The sequence below is a fragment of the Rhinatrema bivittatum genome, chromosome 2, assembly GCF_901001135.1.
Source record: "Rhinatrema bivittatum chromosome 2, aRhiBiv1.1, whole genome shotgun sequence".
In the NCBI taxonomy this organism is placed as follows: domain Eukaryota; kingdom Metazoa; phylum Chordata; class Amphibia; order Gymnophiona; family Rhinatrematidae; genus Rhinatrema; species Rhinatrema bivittatum.
In genome coordinates this window covers 143902276-143927190 of record NC_042616.1, presented here as the reverse complement: position 1 = coordinate 143927190, position 24915 = coordinate 143902276, and the positions used below count along the sequence as shown (strand labels likewise).

The window sequence follows — 24915 nt, the reverse complement described above, 5'->3', positions numbered from 1 at the left end:
CTTGTCCCTAACTGCTAATGAGGGAGTCTGAGTCCTTCCTCGTCCCAGATTATCCATACCTAATCACATAAAACACATGTGCAGAGGCATATATGATACCTTCTTTGTCTGAGGTACTGACATGGGCCCTTAAAGGGCTTAGGTGGCACTAAATGGGTGTCTGGCAAGAGACCAACAAAGAAAGGCCATCAGCCATCATGGCAACCACATGAGACCTCTGGGAGCAGTAAGCTTATACTACAGCTCCTATTCGTCTCCGCACAAGGTCCCTGCACGTGGAGTCTATCTCCTTCCACATTCTGGACAAGGCCATACATCCTGTGGTCTTAGTACTACCATATCTACAACAGCACACTCCCCAGTTTGATTGGGCCACCTTACAACATTCCCATTGGGGTTCTTCCTGCCACGCCAACTGTCTGGAGCCTGTCTGACCTTTGCCTTGCCTTGGTACTTCGCTTTCACCTCCTGGCCTTCCGCCTTAATACTCTGCTTTTGCATATGTGTTCTCCAAAAAGGCCGCAAACACTCTGCCTCTGCATCATACCTACGATTGCGCAATCAACTTGTTACCCAACACTGAACCTCCTCGGGGCAGAATCTACCCATTGTCGCTCACAGAGACTCAGGCCATGTCAGAGTACATCCGCGAAAATTTAATTAAAATTTGTTTATTTAAAAGTTTTTCTATACCGAACCATCATTAAGTTATTTACCATCATAACGATTTACAATAAGACACATATAGAGGAGATTAGCTCATACTTTACAAAGGGGGTGCCAGTAGTATCCGGTAACAAATAAACATTAAAGGCTATTTGGTTTATGACATGGATTTTCCATTGTTGTATGTCTCCTAGGAGATAACATGTGGTTCATTTATGGTATTACGGGTTATTAACTATGATAATCTGTATGATAAATTAAAAAATAATTATAATAATTTCCAGGTATGCACTTGGAGATTATCTGGCTAAGGGGTTCATTCGACCCTCTAAGCCTCCCGCCGGAGCGGGTTTTTTCTTTGTGGGGAAAAAGGATGGATCGCTACGTCCCTGCATCGACTACCGGGGTTTAAACGAGAACACCCTGAAAGATGGCTATCCACTACCTTTAATTTCTGAACTTTTTGACAGGCTCCAGGGAGCGAAAATCTTCTCCAAATTGGACCTCAGAAGAGCCTATAATTTAGTTCAAATCCGCAAAGGAGATGAATGGAAGACAGCCTTTAATACTCAAGACGGCCACTATGAATACCTTGTGAATCCATTTGGCCTTTGCAATGCCCCAGCTGTCTTCCAGAATTTGATGAATGAAGTCTTCAGGAATATGTTATACCAATGTGTTGTGGTGTATCTCAACGACATTTTAGTGTTCTCTAAAGACCTACAGAGCCACCGCCACGATGTCTCCCGCGTCCTCCAGCATCTAAGAGACAACCAGCTCTATGCCAAACTCAAAAAATGTTCTTTTGAGCAGGAGACCATCCCCTTTCTTGGCTATATAGTCTGCAGTCAAGGTTTCAGAATGGACCCTCAGAAGTTGAAAAGCATTCAAAATTGGCCTCATCCTACGGGCCTTCTGTCCTTACAAAGATTCCTTTGCCAATTACTACCGGTCCTTCATTCATCATTACTCCACTCTGACCGCACCCCTCTTGGCCATGACTCACAAGGGGACTAATCCTTCCCACTGGTCACCCGAGGCCATGACTGCCTTCCAGGATCTCAAGACTGCTTTTCTCCGTGAGCCGTGTTTCTGTCAACTGGATCCCAGACGCCCATTCATCATCGAGGTTGATTCCTCTGACATGGGAGTAGGGGCGGTCCTAAGCCAGTACTCGACTACCCATACTCTACATCCATGCTCCTTTTTTTTCCAGATGCTTCTCCCCCTCAGATTGGAACTATGCTATTGTGGACAAGGAGCTTCTAGCTATTAAGCTAGCCTTTGAGGAATGGCGTCCCTGGCTCGAGGGAGCCCAGCATCAGATCATAGTGTATACAGACCACAAAAACCTCGAGTATTTACACTGTGCTCAACGCTTGAATCATCATCAGACCCGCTGGGCCCTCTTTTTTACCCGATTTAACTTCTTGCCGTGCTACCGACCGGCCAACAAGAATTGCCTGGCTGATGCCCTCTCCAGATCCTTCGTTCCGGAGGATGTTCCAGATGTTGCATGGCATATAATTGACCCTGCTAAGGTCATCCTGTCTGCCACCTTCCTGGTCCCACCTGGGAAGACGGTCCCTTGTTAGCTACGCCGGAGGGTCCTTCGTTGGGCTCATGACTCCCTTACCGCAGGACACCCTGGACAGTCCAGGACTCTGGCCGCTCTCCAGCAGTTTTATTGGTGGCCTACCATGAAGAATTATGCACATGCCTATCTGGAGTCTTGTCCCACTTGAGAATGCCACAAACCTCCAGTGGGACATCCGTGGGGACTCTTGCAACCTCTGCCTATCCCCAGTGAGCCATGAACCCATATTGCCACTGATTTTATTGTGGATCTTCCTCCCTCCGGGGGCAACAACACCATTTATTTATTTATTTATTTATTTATTTAGAATTTTTATATACCGACATTCTTGAAAAAAATATCAAATCATATCGGTTTCCATTGTAACAGAACAATCGTGGCTATGGCGTTACAATAAAACAAGTCGTCAAATAACAAATATAAGTAGAATCGCGGCTATGGCATTACATTAAAACAAGTCGTCAAATAAATATAAGTAGAACAGCAAAACAGTGGTAATAGGTAGCATTTGGGTCACTGTAGACTGCTTTTCCAAAATGGCCCACTTTGTGGCTCTGCCTGGTCTTCCATCAGCACATCAACTTGCGCAATTGTTCATCCGCCATGTGTTCCGGCTCCATGGTCTTCCAAAACATATCCTTTCGGACCGCACAGTCCAATTTACTGCCCGATTCTGGAGGTCCCTCTGGAAAAAGTTTAAAGTCTCCCTTGATTTCACTTCCGCTTATCACCTCCAAGCCAATGGGCAAGCAGAGAGAACTAATAGGACTCTAAAACAATTTCTTCGAGCCTATGTTAACCTTCGGCAAAATGATTGCTTCGACCTCCTTCCCTGGGCTGAGCTCACCTTGAATTCACACCCGTCTTCATCCACCGGTTCATCACCTTTCCAGGTAGTCTATGAACGTCAGCCTCTCCCGCCACTACCGCTTCCATTATCTGTTCCCTCACCAGCGGCCCAGTCGACTGCCCAGGAGTTACATCAACTCTGGAAAAGCACGAAACAGTTGCTGCAGCAAGCAGCCCAAAGGGCTAAAAGATTCTTTGATGCTCATCACCGTGAAGCTCCCCAGTTTAAACCAGGCGACAAGGTGTGGCTCAGCATCCAGTTTATCCGTCTCAAGCTTCCTTCGCCTCGCTTTGCTCCCAGGTACATCGGTCCCTTTCCGATGCTCCGCCGTTTGGGTCCAGTCACCTACAAACTCTGACTTCCCTCTTCTCTCAAGATTCACAGCGCATTCCATGTATCCCTACTAAAACCTTTAGTATTGTCTGGAATCTCCAAGAAGCCAAGGGACCCTCAACCATTGGCATCTGAAGCAGATGTGACATACCAGGTTCAAGACATCCTTGATGTGCGGAAACGTGGAAGGAAATGGGAGTTCCTCCTATCTTGGGAAGACTTCGAACCAGAAGAAAATAACTGGGAGCTTGCCACCAATATTATTGATAAGGACATCATCAAGCAATTTCATGCCACTCATCCTCTGAAACCCAAACCCCTCGGGGGGGGGGCTTAGGAAGGGGGGTACTATTATGACCGTCAGCCGCAGTCATTCGCCACTGACCCAACTCACGTCATCTCATGCCTGGCTCTCCACTCTGGGTGAACTCGCGGCTGTGGCCAGCCGTTTCCACCACGTTCCTCCTGGCTCTCCGTGCTCCACAGTGGCGGCTTCCTTAGGTGCACGTGAGCGCTATCCATCCTCTGTTTAAAGGCCCAATGGCAGGATCTCCAGGGTCGTCCCCAGCTGATGACATCACAAGTCTGTGATACTTAAGCACCTCCTTTGGCCTACGATAACCAACTTGCAACAAGTTCCCTGAGCTCCTGTTCTGCGGACCTGCGATTCCTGCCTTGGATTTCTGCTCTCTGACTGTGGACTCTGACTCTGGGTACCCGCTCCTCGGAGGCCTGCTCTGTGCTTCCATTACTGATACTCTGTCTCCGCGCTTCCCCGCTCCTTGGGGTAGCCACTGTGCTCTTCACCAGAGAGCCTACCTCTACGCTTCCCCGCTCTTCGGGGTAGCCTCAGTTTTACTACACCAGAGATCCTGTCTCTACGCTTCCCCGCTCCTCGGGGTAGTCGCAGCGCCTTATACCAGAGACCCTGTCTCCATGCTTCCCCGCTCCTCGGGGCAGCCTCAGCGTTACCACCTCAGAGGTCCTGTCTCTGCATTCCCCGCTCCTCGAGGCCTGCCCTGTGTGCTGCTGCATTGGAGATCCCTCCTCTGTTATATCCTGTCTCCAGACCTGCCCAGCACTGCGATAACATTGAACTGACTCTCTCTGTCCCCGCTCCTTGGGCACCCCGCAGTACTGCTGCTGTGCAGGTACCTGAAATCACATGGCTGTGACGCAGACATTTATTCTACACCTCCTCTCTCCTGGGCTACAACAGTGGTCCTATTGCCTTTGTTTCCAGTCAACCTCGCCTTCCAACGGTGGGGACCCGTGGGGTCCAACCCCTCAGATAGTGTCAACTCCCACCTCGGGTCAGGTTCCACAAATCCTACAAAACCTAACACCGAAATTCTGCATTTGTCCACAATCTCCCATTCTGCATGTAATCCATCTTCTCATTTAATTCATAATGGTCTTTCTGTCCCTATAGTAATGAAATCCCTTAAACCTTAGGGTCATTCTCTACTCTGAATTATCTATGTCCTATAATATCTCTACAGTAATAAAAAATTCTTTTTATAAAATTCACATGCTCAAGCGTTTAAGAACCCTGCTTTACCCTAATGATTTCCGTACGGTGCTACAATCCTTGATACTTACCAGATTGGACTACTCTATCTTGGTCTTTCAGTTGTCACTCTTCGTCCTTTACAACTGATTCAAGATACTGCCGTCCATATCCTAACAGGTACAACCAAAAAAAATCACATCACCCCAATCCTGTGCTCCTTTCACTGGCTCCCTGTTCGACTTAGGATTCTATATAAAATTCTATCTCTTATTCATAACCTTATAAATAAGCAATCTTCCATCTGGCTATGTACATCTCTCCGTTAGTACCGTCCCAAAGGACACTTGTAGTCTTTAAATAAGTGCTTGTTTGAAGTTCCCTCAGTCAGATTAGCTAGGCTTGAGATTACCAGGAAGCATGCATTTTCAGTTGCTGGCCGTTCTCTTTGGAACTCTATCCCAGACTCTTTAAGGCAGATAACTAATTCAAAAGATTTCAAGAAAAATTTAAAAACCTACCTGTTTCTTCATTGCCTTTGGTCCGACCCAGCCACTTAATTCTTAAACTTAAGTAATCACAGGGATGTCGAGGATTTATTTTATTTTAGTTTTTAAATTTTTTTTAAATTATTTATCTTTAGTATAGTATTAATTTTAATGTGCAATTTATCTTATGTTTTTTCTTTTATTACTATGTATGTATTCTCTATAAACCATTTTAGCCAACTCCAGCATTTATAGAGCTGTAGGTCTCCATGCTCGAAGAGCAGCTGAGGTGGCATCACACTTGTGGCACTATCTCATCCACATGTGAGTGCTAGGATCGGGTCCGCTGGGGAGGGCCGGCAAGCCACACGATGCTAGCTAGGCCACAAACTGTCATGCCACAAATGCATCTTTTAGTGTCACTATCAGGCAGAACACATTATGGCTGCCACATGTCTTTGATGTAATCTTTACTTTCACAACTGTTTTTCAAGTACAGTCTACTGCTCCTTTGTCAAGATGAATCCTGAGTAGGCATATGTGTTTTCTGTTACACGGTGACCTACACAGAGAAGCAGTGAGAGAAAGAATGATGATAGCGAGGAGAGCAGCAGCTAACAGTCTACTGGCCTCGCTTCCCTGGAAGGGGATGTGGTATTTGAGGCCTATCAGGCAAAGTAGCATTGTATAAAGTTTTGGCAAACCTGGCTGCCACTCAGTGTGTTGCCCTCTGCTCATGTGCGACATATGGGGGATCCAGGGGAGATCTGGATGTATCTCCATTCGTAGGCCATGGCGTAGAATGAGATTATGGAAGATACAGCAAAACAGTACTATATCTGCAACTTTGGGTGGGGCATACATTAAAGCTCCACCCGTCTTGTCCAAATTGCAAAAGCGACTTTTGAGATCTCTGAAGATGCATTCGATGTCACAGCAGGTAGCACATAATGCCTCTTTGTACCTCGTCTCTGCTGGTGGGTTGGGAATGGCAATAAGGGTGAGAAGCCAGGTCCTGTAACCATACCCAGAATCTCCTGCAGCAATGACAGATTTAAGCCATCAATCAGAGCATTGTCACTTGCAGATCTGGCTGGCAAACCACAGCATCATATAAGACTGTATAAGGTAGCCTGTTCCTTTCTTTGAGTCTTAAAGGGTGATTTGTCTAGCCTAAGTGCATATCACATTGTTCTGGGCCAGTATATGTGCATGCTAGCAGTAGCCAAAAGTTAGTTCTTCAGGACTACTAAATTGCATGTGGGTATTCCAATTGCGTGTCAGGCCCTTGCAACCAAGCTAAGGCTACTGGTCTGTAGCAGACTGCCAACCTTGAAGCAGTACTTAAGAGCTGCCACTCCTGTGTTAGCTGCAAAAAAAGGTACCTCCAGATGAGATTGTGAATGTCCCTGCCGGCTCTGAAGTATGTCCTCCATAGAAACCAATTTGTGAGCCCCGACACAGGGAATATGCCACACCACCAACATTCACAGGACACTGCTTCTGGTTGAAGTGTGGGAGGGTCAAGACAAACTGGCCGACAGTCTGGATGACACCTCACTAACTGGCCACACTTATTCGTGCAGTACCAGCAGGGTGGATACTTCAAGCTTGTCATTAACCATTGAGATTTTAATAGCTTCCAAATGAAGGATAGGAACAAGGCCTTTTTGAAAATGAATACCTTGAAAGTGTATAGTGCCTGCCCACGCACCAAGCTTTAGGGCCAGTGCATTGTTTGCCATCACAAGATTTTCATGCTTCTACCACATGGGGCGAAAAAGCCAGGCCCTGGGCTAATGGCCTGCAGATGTAACTGTACAAGCCACTTGTCATGGCAGCGATGCTCTTCCTCCCCCCCCCCCCCCCCAGCTACCCCCCATTTTCTTGCCATTTGCCACAAACACATAGCCAGAAAGGGAATATAGAAAGAAGCAACTCTCTTACCAACGAGTCAACCGTTACTGTACAGGCTATCCTCAAAATTTTCAAAGAGGCTCGATTTACTATGTATAAAGGAATCGTGCATGGCTCCTGAGTACCTGGCCACCACATCAAGGATGCGATTTCGAGTGTCACAGACCACTTGAATGTTGAGTGGAAGAGTTTTCTGTTGCGGTACATCTTCTTCCTGAAACGGGGTGGAAAGATAGGTACATGAGTGCGGTCAACCTGGAAGATGTAGTAGGCCAGATTGACAAACTAAAGAGTAGCAAGTCACCTGGACCGGATGGTATGCATCCCAGGGTACTAAAGGAACTCAAAAATGAAATTTCTGACCTATTAGTTAAAATTTGTAACCTATCATTAAAATCATCCATTGTACCTGAAGACTGGAGGGTGGCCAATGTAACCCCAATATTTAAAAAAGGCTCCAGGGGTGATCCAGGTAACTATAGACCAGTGAGCCTAACTTCAGTGCCGGGAAAAATAGTGGAAACTATCCTCAAGATCAAAATTGTAGAGCATATAGAAAGACATGATTTAATGGGACACAGTCAACATGGATTTACCCAAGGGAAGTCTTGCCTAACAAACCTGCTTCATTTTTTTGAAGGGGTTAATAAACATGTGGATAAAGGTGAACCGGTAGATATAGTGTATTTGGATTTTCAGAAGGCGTTTGACAAAGTCCCTCATGAGAGGCTTCTACGAAAACTAAAAAGTCATGGGATAGGAGGCGATGTCCTTTCGTGGATTACAAACTGGTTAAAAGACAGGAAACAGAGAGTAGGACTAAATGGTCAATTTTCTCAGTGGAAAAGGGTAAACAGTGGAGTGCCTCAGGGATCTGTACTTGGACCGGTGCTTTTCAATATATATATCAATGATCTGGAAAGGAATACGATGAGTGACGTTATCAAATTTGCAGATGATACAAAATTATTCAGAGTAGTTAAATCACAAGCAGACTGTGATACATTACAGGAGGACCTTGCAAGACTGGAAGATTGGGCATCCAAATGGCAGATGAAATTTAATGTGGACAAGTGCAAGGTGTTGCATATAGGGAAAAATAACCCTAGCTGTAGTTACACGATGTTAGGTTCCATATTAGGAGCTACCACCCAAGAAAGAGATCTAGGCGTCATAGTAGATAATACATTGAAATCGTCAGCTCAGTGTGCTGCAGCAGTCAAAAAAGCAAATAAAATGTTAGGAATTATTAGGAAGGGAATGGTTAATAAAACGGAAAATGTCATAATGCCTCTATATCGCTCCATGGTGAGACCACACCTTGAATACTGTGTACAATTCTGGTCGCCGTATCTCAAAAAAGATATAGTTGCAATGGAGAAGGTACAGAAAAGGGCAACCAAAATGATAAAGGGGATGGAACAGCTCCCCTATGAGGAAAGGCTGAAGAGGTTAGGGCTGTTCAGCTTGGAGAAGAGACGGCTGAGGGGGGATATCATAGAGGTCTTTAAGATCATGAGAGGTCTTGAACGAGTAGATGTGTCTCGGTTATTTACACTTTCGAATAATAGAAGGACTAGGGGGCATTCCATGAAGTTAGCAAGTAGCACATTTAAGACTAATCGGAGAAAATTCTTTTTCACTCAACGCACAATAAATCTCTGGAATTTGTTGCCAGAGGATGTGGTTAGTGCAGTTAGTGTAGCTGGGTTCAAAAAAGGTTTGGATAAGTTCTTGGAAGAGAAGTCCATTAACTGCTATTAATCAAGTTTACTTAGGGAATAGTCACTGCTATTAATTGCATCAGTAGCATGGGATCTTCTAGGTGTTTGGGTAATTGCCAGGTTCTTGTGGCCTGGTTTGGCCTCTGTTGGAAACAGGATGCTGGGCTTGATGGACCCTTGGTCTGACCCAGCATGGCAATTTCTTATGTTCTTATGGTAGCTCCCAGAACATTAGGAAAGTTTGCGAAGGCATAAAAACCTCTCTTCAAGTCCATCAAGTCCTGCCGGTCTCGAGGAATTACTATGACCGATTGATGCAGTCAAAGACTGCTGTAATCACCTGGTCCAGACAGTGGGAAAAAGTGGTTTAGGACACTCCCCCCATGACCCTACTGTTGTTTGGAAGGAACTGCTTGCCATGAAATACAGGGTGGCCAACAGTTTGATGAGGCCAGGCACAGCGTGGGACCTTGCGATGACCAAATCCAAATCCCTTTGAATTTCTTTATATAATTCCAGAATAGCCCGAGAGCTGAGGTGATACCTGCAATCCACTTAGTCCTCTGGCATGGCCAGAAAGGATGTTCATGAAGGAAAGATACACTCCCTGTATCTCCTCTACTGTGGCCACCTGCGTGCCAGGAGCTGCCCTGGGCTCCAACCCTACGAGGCCCCTAGCTCTGCCTGCGGTGCATGGACTTCCTTATGAGGGCTTGGAACTAGTCTTGCCTGTTCTTGAGGTTGTTGTTGTTCGGCTTTTGTCATCTGCAGCGAGCCTCCCAAAGCATCCAGTATCACCCAACAATTGAACTTGCCACAAACATTATGGCTTTAGGAAGCTAGACCAGATAAGATCAGGTGTTTTTATCGGGGCAAGAAGGCCTGGTAGGTATGTCCATTATCATTACTCTTTTTATTGTGTGCGATAATCGCTGCGATAATACCCACGATCCACAATATCGCCCGCAATAAAAACTTTTCCACCATACCGCAAAAAAGTAAAAAAGGTGTAGTTATTGCTGGAGTTAAATCCCACAATAGTGTGTGTTACTCTATCGCTCGCTGTGCTAGCAGACCCTCATTTCCATTTACTCATTTCCATTCCCAGACTTCGCCCAAACTTCTCCCACTCGAATACTAATTTCAAATTTGCATATGCATTTTGCAATGCGGTATTTATTGCACATGTTACGGCATTATTGCGAGCGATAAGACCCTAATGTGAAATGATAAATGACCCTGCAAGGATGCTGTGTCCATTATTAAAGGTTAAATCCAATCTTCAGAAGACTGAGAATTTATTGATTTTGTTAGCTAAACTGATAGTAGTCTGTTTTCACAAACTAGAATTTAAGAAAATTCAAAGTTATTTTAATTCTAATTGTCTCTTTATTCTTTTGCAATAGGAATTAAATGATCTTCATGTAGATGCACTTTTGGTGGTGATGAATTGTCTTGAAGATGTGGAAACCCTGGAGCTTCTGCGACAGACAGGAGATCTTGAAAAGCTATTTACATTTACAGAGATATCTTCTGTCCCTGAAATACAGAAGAATGCAGCCAAGGCAATTGCTAAAGCAGCTCATAATAGTACGTGAACATTTGGAGAGGATGATTTATATTGTTAATAACTAAAGTGTTAAGTGCACTTTATGGAGGTAATTTTAAAAGGAGTTACACATGTAAATGTAACATACTATTGCAGCAATTTTAAAAAGCCATTTATGCGCAAAAAGTGCACTTACATGTGCATATCCTATGGACAATTAAATGCCATTTTCTTAGCGTCTAGTCAGATGAATCCAGAACAAATTGTTTATGCATTCCTACCAGCAGATGGAGACGGAGCAAACTGATGTCACAGTATATACACCCCTGCAGTTACATCAGCCTGCCAGTATTCTCTGTCTCCAGCAAATGGTGGACCTGCATCTCCCCTCTGGGGATTGCTTCATTTTAAAGAAAAGGAGAATTAAGGAAAGAAAATTCACCCCGCTCTCCTATGGTGATACCAAATAGTCCCTCCTCCAGTTGAGAATTCTTGAAGTGATTTCCATGGTCCCTCAGATGTTTACCTTGGTTTGGTAGCTGGTTCCAGCCAGTGTGGACTTAGTTGCTTGACCAGTTGAAAGGCAGTGGATGCAGGAAGCCGAATGTGGTGGTGACGGCAATGCCTCTCCCCACCCCCCGCAGCTGGAGACCATCTCTGTGCTCAGCCAGGCAAGGCAGAACTCCAGTAAGTTCCAAAACAAACAAAAAAAACAGAGACTTAGCAGGAGGTTTTTTGTTGTGCAAGCTTCCTTCTCCCCCGGTCTCTTTGCTCGTGTACCGATCTGACATTCGTTCCGTTCCTTGGGAGTCAAGGGACATGTGCATCCTGGTAGGCTGAGCAGCCTCCTTAGGCTAGGCCCCACTCCGAGGCTTTTCGCTGTGCACCATGTGATAGGCCACAACGGCTTTTTGCGTGCTTTCTAAGGCTGCCCTCTAAAGATTTGTTGGTTCGGCAAGTGCATGGAGACATTGTGCTTGATGATAATGGCCATGCAGTAGGGGAAATTTCTGACCTTTCTGGATCTGTCTGAGGCATATCTCCACATTCCCATCTGACTAGAACATCAACATTTCCAGAGGTTTGCAGTTATGGGACGCCACTTTCAGTTTTGGGCACTGCTCTTTGGTCTCGCCACCACTCCCAGGACCTTCTCCAAGGTAATGGTGGTAGTTGCAGCACAGCTGAGAAAGGATGACATCCTAGTGCATCCATATTTGGATGACTGGTTGATTCACGCCAAGTCGATGGAAGAGAGCCGCCTGGTGACTCGCAATGTGATTTCACTGTTGTGAGTGCTTGGATGGGTGGTGAACTTAGCCGAGAGCAGTCTTCATCCTACTCAGTTGCTGCGGGTTTGGTTAGACACAAAACTGGGCAAGGTGCTCCTGCTGGAAGCTCAAATTCAGTAGTTGATAGCTCAGCTCTGTCTGTTGCTGAACACTGCACTTGACCATGTGGTCTTACCTGCAGGTTCTTGGTCTGATGGCGGTGACCCTGGAAGTGGTACCATGGGTGAGTGCGCATATGCGTCCTCTGTGGTGCTCTGCTGTTTCGGTGGAAACCACAATCTCAACATTATTTGATTTGGTTCCACCTGACGATGGAGGTCTCCTCCCAACTGCAGTGGTGTCTGCAGGCGGATCATTTAAGGTGGGAGGTTTCGCTATCCCCACCGGACTGTTTAGTGCTGACAACGGATGCAAATCTCCTTGGGGAACTCACTGTCAGAAGTCGATGGCGCAAGGCCACTGGAGTGCAGAAAAGTCTCTCTGGCATATCAATCAGATGGAAGCCAGGGCGGTCTGGTTGGCATATTTATGGTTCAGCGACAGGCTGAAGGCCCAGTCAGTCCGAATAATGTCAGACAATGCAATGACTATGGCTTACATCAATTGGCAGGGAAGTACCAAGAGCCAACAAGTGTTGCAGGAAATACCTATACTTATGGAATGGGCAGAGGTCCATTTACAGATAATCTCAGCCTTGCACATTGTGGGCAAAGACAACATACGAGCAGACATTCTCAGCAGAAAGAGTCTGGACCCAGGAGAGTGTGCATTGTCAGATGAGGCATTTCAGCTGATTCGGGATCGCTGGGGGTCTCCTGTTCCTGGACCTATTGGTGACTTTGAGCAATGTGAAGAGATTGATGCCCTAGGGCAGGAGTGGCTAGAAGACAAATTGCTGTATGCCTTTCCTCTATGACCCTGTTGGGCAGATTGATTCGGAAGATCAAATGCCATAGAGAAATGGTGCTCCTGGTCACTCCAGATTGGCCCAGGAGACTTTGGTATGCAGATTTGCAAAAGCACCTGGTGGATTTGCCTCTTCTACTTCTGGTGCACAGGAACCTGTTGAACCAGGGACCTATTCCTCATGAAGATCCGACTCAATTTTTGTTATGCCTGTCGGTCGCAGACAGCTACAACCTCTCATACTCACCTTTTTTTCTGCTAATTCGTCAAGTTCCGGTAGAGTGGCGGCCTCCGCTAGCAAACGCTGACCTCCCTGGCGTCCCCAGATGGCTTGGGCGATCCCGACTGCCATCTTGTTCCAGGTATCACCTAAGCTCGTGCGCACGGGCCGTCTTTAATACATGTCATGTTCACCAAAGCATACCAACTTACCCAATGAACAAAACAACACCAATCCCCTGCGGTCTAACCTTAAGAAAACTGAAACTCAGCACAAGTATATATTATAACAAAGAAGTGAAACGTGAAAAAACTGAACACCATCTAACTTGTATATGTTGTCTCTATGTTAATCTTTTGAACCTTTTTTGAAAACCATGTTAACCTCCTTAACCTTGTAAACCATCGTATTTTTGTAAACCGTTATGATGGCAAAAACCGAATGACGGTATATAAAACTCGATAAATAAATAAATAAAAATAAATAAATGTCACGGCGTGAACCTCGGGGGCGTCCCCTCCGCCTCGCTGTATTTAACCTGACTGGCCCTACGCTAAGACAAGTTAGCAAGGAGTTCCGTCCTGCTGTACTCTACACTTCAAGGACTGCCTGTTTCTGAATTTACTCTCAGCTTACGGACACATGGAGTACCCGCTCCTTGGGGGCTCTTCTTGCGTGCCTGGCTATCCTCTCCTCGGAGGGCCTTCCTGCCTTGCCGATACCGGAACTATCTCCCTGGTCTCTATTCGCTCCAGGAATCTTCGTCTGTGAGTACATCCATTGACTTCTAGCATACTGACTGCATTGAGGATTCAGCGCGGCGTACCTTGATCCTCGGGCCACTAACACCTTCCTCCAGTACAAGTCATTTGCCTTCCTTCTCTACGGATTACATCTACACCTATTGCAGGAGCCACTTCCGGGTTTCGGCATTGCTTCTAGTTCTTCAACATCCTCTGTGCAGACGTCCTCAGCATACCCCACTGCACGGGCCACTACCAGATCTGTACACCGGAAGCTGCCTGCACTCTCCTGAGGGGATCCTCGGCGTATCCCACTCCAAGGGCCTCTACCGGATCTTCTCAGCTGTGTTTCACTCTGGGTATTCCCTATGCCCAGGACTGCATGAAGTGAGTGTTATACTAGTGGAGACTAACCCTTCCTTCCTATTGAATAAGTTCTCCTCTTTAGCTGTGTCATTCGCCACTGACACTGTGCCTGATGATGGTAAGGCTCACAGGGCTCCTCCCTGTGGGTGGAGACATCGCTCATCTCAGTCCAGGGGTTCACTTCTACCCTCAAACATAACAGATTGTTAACTCCATGGACCCGGCTCAGCTCACAGCCCTTCAGGCCATCCCCGGCCTGGCCCAGCATTTGTCTGAACAGCAAAGAACTTTGGAGACACTGACTAACGCCTTCAGTCAGCTCAGCTCTCGTCTGAATGCCATACCTATGCCTGATAAGGCTATCACCTCTGCACCTACTGGATCTGTAAAACTTTCTGTGCCCTTGCCTGCACCTTCTCGTTTTACAGGCGATCCCCTATTATTCAGAGGCTTTCTGAACTAGTGCTATATGCACTTCTTACAGCCTACCTACTTTCCAGACATAGTATCTAAGACTACGTACATCCTGTCTCTTTTAGATGGAAAAGCCCTGGCCTGGGCTTCACCTCTCTGGGAGCGTAATGATCTCAAGGACGTGACAGGGTTCCTTACCTTGTTTTGTTCAGTGTTCGATGACCCTGCTCATAAGACCATCGCTGGATCTGCACTCCTACACCTTCAACAAGGTATCAGACCTCTGACTGACTATGTTATTGAGTTTAAAACCTTGTCTTCCGAGTTGCTTAGGGACCCGGGTTGCCTAAGGACTATTTTCCTGGAGGGTCTTAATTACCGCATTATGGACGAATTAGTAGCTCGTGAGCCCCCTGATACTTTGGAATCCCTCATCGACCTGGCAGGACGAATTGATTGTCGTCTGCGTCAGTACACGGAGAGGTAAAGGGTTCCAAGAAGATGACACCAGGTGTTCCACATCCTCGTCCTGCACCGGTTACACAGACCACATCCATACTCAATACCGACGAGGAAGAACCCATGCAATTAAGCTGCAGTCATCTAATAGCCAAGGAGAGACGGTACTGTAAAAGTTTTGATCTTTGTGTGTACTGTGGACAACCAGGCCATGCAGTTCCCTCCTGTCCTATCTGGGAAACTCACAGACCTAGGATCCGCCGGAGGACTCTTCCTAGGTCTAACATCTCCATCTCCTCTACTGACTCTTCCAGTCTCAATAATTTCAAGTACACTTGAATTTCACACTTTAGCGCTAGTGGACTCCGGTGCCAGAGGAAACTTCATTCTTAGACAACTCGTCGAGCACCTACGAATTCCCACCGTCCAGACACCCTCGCCACTGCTGCTATCATCCATACATGGCGAGCAACTACCTGGTGAGGTCACCTATTCTACTCAACCCATTCATCTCCGCACAGGGTCGCTTCACACCGAAACCATCATTTCTGGTTTTGGATATAGCCATTCACCCAGTCATACTAGGAATACTCTGTTACAGATGCATTCATCCCAGTTTGACTGGAACATGTTGGATCTTTCACAATGGGGAAAGGATTGTCATGGGAGATGTCTTCAAGAAGTCAGCCCCATACCTTGCCTAACCACTATTCCGTCACTCCCGGGGCTGCCTCTTCAATAGTCATCTTTCCAGGATGTATTTTCAAAAAAGACAGCAGATACTCTGCCTCCTCACTGCTCTTTTGCCTGCGTCATAAATTTGGTACCTAACTCTGAACCACCCAGAGGAAGGGTGTACCCACTTTCTCTGTCAGAGACTCAGGCTATGTCAGCCTATATCCAAGAGAACTTGGCAAAGGGCTTCATTAGGCCTTCAAAATCTCCAGCCGGGGCCGGATTCTTTTTTGTGGGTAAGAAAGATGGATCCCTTCGCCCATGTATAGACTACTGCGGACTAAATGAGATTACCATGAAGGACTGCTACCCATTGCCACTGATCTCTGAACTTTTTCATCGGCTTCAAGATGCCAAGATTTTCACAAAGCTGGACCTCAGAAGGGCATACATCTTGGTCTGCATACGCCAGGATGATGACTTTTAATACCCGCGATGGCCATTTTGAATATTTAGTCATGCCCTTCGGCCTCTGCAACACCTCAGCTGTATTTCAAAACATGATGAATGACATTTTCAGGGACATGTTATATAGTTGCGTGGTAGTATATCTTGACGACATACTGGTCTTCTCCCAAAACCTACAGAACCATCAAGAAGATGTTGCCAACGTTCATCAAAGACTCAGGGATAATCACCTTTATGCCAAATTGGAGAAATGTTCCTTTCATCAAGAGTCTGTTCCATTTCTTGGCTATGTGGTATCCAGCTGGGGTTTCCAAATGGACCCCCAAAAGACCAAACGTAACCGGGACTGGCCCCAACCTACTGGTCTCAAGGCTTTGCGGAGATTCCTCAGATTTATGAACTAATTCAGGTCCTTCATTCATCACTACTCCACTTTGACCGTGCCTCTTACAGCCATGACATGAAAGGGAGCCAACCCATCAAATTGGTCCTCAGAGGCCATTGACACCTTCTGGAGACTTAAAAAGGCATTCATCCAGGAGCCATGTTTACGCCACCCTGATCCTCAAAGACCATTCATTGTCGAGGTAGGTGCTTCAGATGTCAGCGTTGGTGCTGTCCTTAGTCAACACAGTGACACCCATAAGCTACATCCCTGCTCCTTTTTCGACAATGGGCCAAAAAGTTCTATGATGCCCTCTATAAAGACGCGCCACAGTTACAACCTGGTGATAAGGTATGGTTGAGTACCTGTTACATCCGCCTTAAACTGCCATCGGTCTGATTCGCACTGAAGTACATAGGACCTTTTCCAATTTTTCGCCGCCTGGGTCCAGTCACATACAATTTGAAACTACCACTGGCACTTCGAATACATAATGCATTCCATATCTCCCTTCTGAAGCCGCCTATCCTGTCAAAATACTCCAGGAAAACTCCTGAACCCCAGCCACTCTCTGCTGAAGAAAACATCATGTACCAAGTAGAGGACATCCTCGAAGTGAGAAATCACGGCAGACGATGAGAATATCTCATTTCCTGGCAAGGATACGGGCCTGAGGAGAACACCTGGGAACCTGCATGTAATATCCTTGACAAGGATTTAATTCTACAGTTTCACAGGACACATCCCAGGAAGCTAAAACCCTGGGAAGGGGCCCTAAGAAGGGGGGGTACTGTTACACCTATCAATCGCAGATGGCTGCGACCTCTCATGCTCACCTCTTTTTCTGCTAATTCGTCAAGTTTTGGAAGAGTGACGGCCTCCGCGAGTGTATGCCGACCTCCCTGGCATCCCCGAGACGCGTGGGCAATCCCGACTGCCATCTTGTTTCAGGTATCACCTAAGCGCCTGTGCTTAGGTGATACACATCATGGCGGGAACCTTGGGGGCGTTCCCTCCGCAAGACGTCACCACCTTGCTGTATTTAACCTGACCGACCCTACGCTAAGACGAGTTAGCAAGGAGTTCCATCCTGTTGTACTCTATACTTCAAGGACTGCCTGTTCCTGAATTTACTCTCAATTTACGGACGCACAGAGTACCCACTCCTCGGGGGCTCTTCCTGCGTGCCTGGCTATCCACTCCTCGGAGGGCTTTCCTGCCTTTCTGATACCGGACCTTTCTCCCTGGTCTCTACTTGCTCCAGGAATCTTTGTCTGTGAGTACATCCACTGACTTTCTAGCATACTGACTGCATTGAGGATTCACCTTAGTGTACCCCGATCCTTGGGCCACTATTACCTTCCGGGTTTCGACATTGCATTTAGTTCTCCAACATCCTCTGTGCAGACTTCCTCGGCATATCCCGCTCTGCGGGCCACTACCGGATCTGTACATCTGAAGCTGCCTGTCCTCTCCTGAGGGGATCCTCGGCGTACCCCACTCCAAGGGCCTCTACTGGATCTTCTCAGCTGTGTCTCAGTCTGGGTATTCCCTATGCCCAGGACTGCATGAACTGAGTGTTATACTAGTGGAGACTAACCCTTCCTTCCTATTGAATAAATTCTCCTCTTTAACCGTGTCATTCGCCACTGAGACTGTGCCTGCTGACGGTGAGGCTCACAGGGCTCCTTCCTGTGGGCGGAGACATCGCTCATCTCAGCCCAGGGGTTCACTTCTACCCTCAAACATAACAATTTTGTCTTACAGTATGGCCCTTGAAAGGGCTTGCTTGCTGAAGCGTGGATACTCTGCAGCGGTGATTTCTATCTTGGTAAGAGCTAGAAAGTTTTCCACTTCCTTGGCCTAAGTTTGGAGGGTGTTTGAGACCTGGTGTGAGGATTGAGGTACTTTTCCTTCCTTGGTTAAGGTCCCGCTCATTTTGGAATTTGTGCAGGATGGCTTGAAAAAAGTCTTGACCTTTAACGCCTTAAAGGTACAAGTAGCTACTGTCACCTGTTTCAGGGGTCCGGTCAATGGTGGATCCTTGTTGGCTCATCCTGTTGTGGCCCTTTTTCTGAAAGGCGCGAAATATCTTTGTCCTCCTTTGTGGTTTCCGGTGCCCCTATTCAGTCTCAATTTGGTTTTGGATTTTTTTAGCAGGCCCTTTGTTTAGACTGCTACGTAATCTGTCCTTGCGGTTGCTGACCTTGAAAACGGTGTTCCTTGTGGCAATTTGTTCTGCGGGTTTCTGAGCTACAGGCTTTGTCATGCCAGGAGCCGTTTCTCCAGGTGACTCCAGGGATGGTACAGCTGCATACTGTTCCATCTATTTTACCAAAGGTGATCTCTGAGTTTCACTTGAGCAATTCCATCTCCCTGCCATCTCTGGACAGGGAGAGAGATGTAGACGAGTATCGTCTGTTAGGGCCCTTGGATGTCAAGAGACATATTGTCAGGTATCTGGAGATCACTGGGTATTTGCATAAGTCAGATCTCCTGTTTGTTCTTCATGGCCGTCCTAGTCAGGTTAGGGCTCATTCCACTAGGGCTCAGGCAGTGTCATGGGCAGAAGTTAGATTGTTGTCTCCCGAAGATATTTGTTGAGCTGAGATGTGTTCTTCCTTACACACCTTTTCCAGGTATTATTGTCTGGATGTGCAGGCCCGGGAAGACGCAGCCTTAGCACGTGCAATTTTGACTGGACCGCGGGCAGCCTCCCACCCTATTTGGGAGTAGCTTGGGTACATCTCACTTGTTCTGGATTCTTCTGACTGGATGCTAAGAAATGAGAAATTACTACTTACCTGATAATTTCCTTTTCTTTAGGACAGTCAGATGAATCCAGCTTCCCTCACTTGGCTGCCAAATGATTGCATATTGCTTCTCCTGTGAACCTACGTGTTACTGAGGTTATTGGTAAGTGTTACTCCAGTGCTTAGACTCATTTTATTGCCTTCTTATCTGAGCTCTGTGTTGCCTGTTGACTGAATATTGACATGGTTGTCTATTTTCAATGAAGTTTTTTGCTAATCTGTCCATAGTTGCTTTTGAAGAAAATATTGGCAGGCTGATGTAACTGCATAGGTGTATATACTGTGACGTCACTTTGTTCTGTCTCCATCTGCTGGTAGGAATGCATAATCCACTTGTTCTGGATTCATCTGACTATCCTAAAAGGTTGGGCCCCACGGGTCCCCACTGTCAGGAGGCGAGGTTGACTGGAAACAAAGGCAACAGGACCACGGCTGTGGCCCAGGAGAGAGGAGGTGTAGAAGAACTGTCTGTGTCACAGCCACGTGATCACAGGCACCTGCACAGCAGCAGTACTGCGGGTGCCCCGAGGAGCAGGGACAGAGAGAATCAGTTCAATGTTATCGCAGTGCTGGGCAGGTCTGGAGAGAGGATATACCAGAGGAAGGATCTCCAATGCAGCAGCGTACAGGGCAGTGCAGAGACAGGACCCCTGAGGTGGTAACGCTGAGGCTGCCCGAGGAGCGGGGATGCGTGGAGACAGGGTCTCTGGTATAAGGCGCTGAGACTACCCCGAGGAACGGGGAAGCGTAGAGACAGGATCTCTGCTGTAGTAACGCTGAGGCTACCACGAGGAGCAGGGAAGCGTAAAGACAGGATCTCTGATGTAGTAATGCTAAGGCTACCCCGAGGAGCGGAAAAGCGTAGAGACAGGATCTCTGGTGTAGTAACTCTGAAACTACCCCGAGGAGCGGGGAAGCGTAGAGACAGGATCTCTGGTGTAGTAGCGCTGAGGCTACCCCAAGGAGCAGGGAAGCATAGAGGTAGGATCTCTGGTGAAGAGCGCAGTGGCTACCCCGAGGAGTGGGGAAACGCGGAGACAGAGTTCCAGTAATGGAAGTGCAGAACAGGCCCCCGAGGAGCAGGTACCCAGTGTCAGAGTCTACAGTCAGAGAGCAGAAATCCAAGGCAGGAACCGCAGGTCCGCAGAACAGGAAGAAGCACCAGAGGAGCTCAGGGAACTTGTTGCCAAATCGGTTAGTATAGGCCAAAGGAGGTGCTTAAGTATCTCAGACTTGTGATGTCATCAACTGGGGACGACCCCAGAGTTCCTGCCATTGGGCCTTTAAATAGAGGAAAGATAGCACATGTGCCTAAGGAGGCCCGGAGTTGGAGGGTAGGTTGGCAGCATCCCAGCTGCTACGTCGAGCATGGAGAGCCAGGAGGAACGCAGCGGTAGTGGCTGGCCACAGCTGCAAGTTCACCCGGAGTGAAGAGCCAGGCATGAGATGACGTGAGTTGGGTCAGTCGCGAATGGCAGCGGCCAGCGGTCGTAACACATTTCTCTGTACGTACCAGGATCAGTCCAGGACACCTGGGTTGTGACTCCGCACCAGTAGATAGAGACAGAGCAAGATCTGTCGGGCTCAGCCATATATGGCCACTTGCCTGTCACAGCCCCTCAGTCTTACTCTGTCTCCAGTAGATGGTGCAGGTTTGGTCACAACCTCTGATTCCCTGGGTCTCTTAGATAGCAGGGTTGGTTGTTGTTTTGGTTTAAAAAAAAAAAAATCAAGGATCTCACGTTGAAGACAGTTTTTCTTGTAGCAATTGCTTCGGCACAGCGAGTCTCGGAGTTGCAGGCGCTGTCTTGTAGGGAACCGTTCTTAAGGATCTCTGATTCCGGGGTCTCTCTGCGAACGGTCATAGAAACATACATAGAAACATAGAAATGACGGCAGAAGAAGACCGAATGGCCCATCCAGTCTGCCCAGCAAGCCTCACACATTTTTTCTCTCATTCTTATCTGTTACTCTTAGCTCCTTGTTCTATTCCCCTTCCACCCCCACCATTAATGTAGAGAGCAGTGATGGAGCTGCATGCAAGTGAAATATCTAGCTTGATTAGTTAGGGGTAGTAGGGGCAGTAACTGCCGCGATAAGCAAGCTACACCCATGCTTATTTGTTTTACCTAGACTATGTTGTACAGCTCTTGTTGGTTTTTTTTTACTTCTCCCCTGCTGTAGAAGCAGAGAGCCATGCTGGATATGCATTGAAAGTGAAGTATCAGGCACATTTGGTTTGGGGTAGTAACCGCCGTAACAAGCCAGCTACTCCTCGCTTTGTGATTGCGAATCCTTTTTTTCTTCACCCCTGTTGTTGAAGCTATGCAGGATATGCGTGAAGCATCAGTTTTTTGTTTTTGTTTTATTTTTCCCCCTGCCGTTGTTTGTTGTTTGTTTGTTTGTTAATTTTTTTTTTCCCCTGCCGTTGAAGCAGAGAGCTATGCTGGAAATGCGTGATGTATCAGTCTTTCTCCCATGCCGATGCAGCAGAGAACCATGCTGGATATGCATGGAAAGTGAAGTATCAGGCACATTTGGTTTGGGGTAGTAACCGCCGTAACAAGCCAGCTACTCCCCGCGTTTTGAGTGCGAACCCTTTTTCTTCTCCCTTGCCATTGTAGCAGAGAGCTCTTCCTTCTTACTGAAAGTGGTTTCGGCGTTCCATTTAAATCAGTCCATTGAGCTTCCCGCGTTTCCCGTCGATGAGACGTCGGGATCAAAGATGCAGGATTTGCGGAGGTTGGATGTCCGGAGGGCTCTACTCCGCTATCTTGAAGTCACCAATCCGTTCCGGATGACGGATCACCTGTTTGTCCTGTTCTCAGGTCCAAAGCGTGGGGGTGCGGCTTCCCGGACTACGATTGCACGATGGCTCAAGGAGGCCATTGGTTCCGCGTACATAGTACGGGGGAAGCCAGTGCCTGAGGGTCTCAGGGCTCATTCGACCCTTTCGCACGCTGCTTCATGGGCAGAATCTTCTCAGGTGTCGCCTCAAGAGATTTGCAGGGCGGCTACTTGGAAGTCATTGCATACTTTTACACGGCATTACCGGCTGGATGTTCAGGCCACTGAAGCCGGGGGTTTTGGAGAGAGGGTAATCCGCGCGGGACTCTCTGCTTCCCACCCTCGGCAAGTCGGCTCTGGTACATCCCAGGTGTCCTGGACTGATCTTGGTACGTACAGGGAAAGGAAAATTAGTTTCTTACCTGATAATTTTCGTTCCTGTAGTACCAAGGATCAGTCCAGGATCCCGCCCGTGCTGTTCTGAAGAAACGGAGAGTCCGCTCGTTGTTTCTGTTTTCATTCGGATTGCTGGTTTCGCTTTCTCGGTTGAGAGTTTTGTTCCAGTTGGGGTTTTTGCAGTTACTTCCCGTTGGGGATAGGTTACCTAGTAAGTTTTCCTGTCCCTTTTGCTACTTTGACATAACGTAAGACTTGAGGGGCTGTGACAGGCAAGTGGCCATATATGGCTGAGCCCGACAGATCTTGCTCTGTCTCCATCTACTGGTGCGGAGTCACAACCCAGGTGTCCTGGACTGATCCTTGGTACTACAGGAATGAAAATTATCAGGTAAGAAACTAATTTTCCTATACTATTGATTTTAAAAAGAATGCATGTAAATTAACCTGCACAAGTTACATGCTGCAAAGAGCAGGTGTAACTTTGTACAGGTTAGTTTTTGCACCGTATTTCAGATAATCTTTAAAGCAAACTGCTGCGCATAATTTCACTTTGGAAATTGACATAATGTATGTGTTTTGGGAAGGCATAAATTATGTGGATTGTTATATAATTATCCTAATTGAAAGATGGCATTCTTATTTTCTGTACATGCTAAAAGTATAATTTAGCTTATGCACGTTTTTTACGACTAACTTATATGTGATGTTATAAAATTACCCCATAAAGACCATTTTTTGAGTGTTTTTGATTTATTTCTGTTCAAAGGTGAAAATAGAAAAATTTTGCATGAAAAAGAAGTAGAAAAACTTCTGATAAACCTTTTGCAAATAGAAAATCCTGGAGTGAAGGCTGCTGCTTGCCAAGCTATTGCCGCCATGAGCGAAACTATTGCCAGCAAGGAGGCTTTCAAAAAGTCAGGTATGTATAACACAACAGTTACATTATTACTAGGATTTGCCATTGCTTTTCTGTAAGCATTGCCATTGCATAGCTAATAATGACTGACTTAAAATCCAATGTGTAAAATTTTACCTTTTAAAGGGATTCTCAAAATTGTTCAGTTGCTGAGCAGTGAAGATGGAGAAGTAAAAGAATCCGCAACTTTAGCACTGGCCAAACTAACCACTGACAGCCCTAACAATGTTAGGTGGGTATGGATTAAACAATTCCTTTTCTTCATTGGATATTTATTACATGCCATTCCAAATTAGGCAAATAAACAAAGGCGAAATCAAATTCTTCTTACGGCTATGTTTCTCCTGCATAGAAGAAAGGTGTGCTAGAGAAGACTGGTCTATCTGTACTGGAGATGGGCACCTCACTGAAATAGTATTTTTGTTTAGAGAATGATATTACTCTATTTTATATAAAGCATGTTTCTCATTTTTTCTTTTCTAGGCAAAAAAAATACTAAAAGCCATGCAGTTTTGAAACAGTGTGTCTTTTGTCCAAAAATTTACTTGTACTTCCTAAAAGGGAAAAACTCCGCAGAAAAAAAAATGTGCAAAAACACCTTGTAATTTTTATCCATTTCTGAAATTTAGCACTTCCTTCTCATTCTGTTATTCCAGACCAGAATGTGTGGGTTCTGTTCCCCTTCCAGCAGATGGAGGCAGAGCACATGACTTTTTCTGTGACATCTTCACTATTTGTGCAGCCTCCAGCACATGGAAGAGTATTGGTGGTGCAGCAGGTTTTTATTTTTCAATATAACTATTCTATAAACAATTAAAACAAATTAAAACTTGCAGTTAATATGGAAGTTTCTTGGCTGTCTGTGTGCCAGACATCTGAAATATTTCAGAGTAGCGAGACCTTAATTAATTTCTCCCAGCCCAACAAGGAATATTGGTAGAGCTTAAAAAGAGCTTTGAGCAGTTATTTATGATAGAGGATCCTCTCAGAAATTGCTGGTACTCCTTTAAACTCTCTCCCCTTGTTTTCTCTCTGAGCAAAAAAAGGGTTTTTGAGAGAAGTAGGTATTCAGAAGGGAGGAATCAAAATATATTGCAGGGGTGAATGCTACCTGGTTTTCTATGAGAAATTGTTTTAAAAGTCTTTTGCTATAAATTTAAGAAAGTGTAATGGAGTGAAGCTGCCACTGTGTCACATGTGGTTGCAGATGATCTGCGGCTGCAAATGGCACACAAAACTCAGCTTGTTTCCATGATAAAATTGTTACAGAGAATTCCTCAAAACCAAAACAGACAAAAAAAACTGTTAGGACTCCCGGGCATGGTTTGCCGCAGCCGGACTCCCTTACCTCCTCTGGTGGGCGCTCGGTCCAGCCCTCCTTCTTGGCGGCCCGGGGCGGCCTGGCCCCAAATCCCGCGGCAGCATCCTGCCCACGCGG

At 46.4% G+C, this 24915-nt stretch overlaps 1 protein-coding gene across 3 annotated transcripts in view; it reads left to right on the top strand.

Moving 5' to 3' along the window:
• ARMC3 (armadillo repeat containing 3) overlaps nucleotides 1-24915 on the top strand; it is a 641613-nt gene that overhangs the window by 307489 nt on the left and 309209 nt on the right. For all 3 annotated transcript variants that reach the window (XM_029588706.1, XM_029588705.1, XM_029588707.1), the window contains exons 8-10: nucleotides 10492-10675; nucleotides 23328-23480; nucleotides 23604-23709. In XM_029588706.1, coding sequence (XP_029444566.1) covers nucleotides 10492-10675; nucleotides 23328-23480; nucleotides 23604-23709 — 443 coding nt within the window. The remainder of the gene's footprint in view (nucleotides 1-10491; nucleotides 10676-23327; nucleotides 23481-23603; nucleotides 23710-24915) is intronic.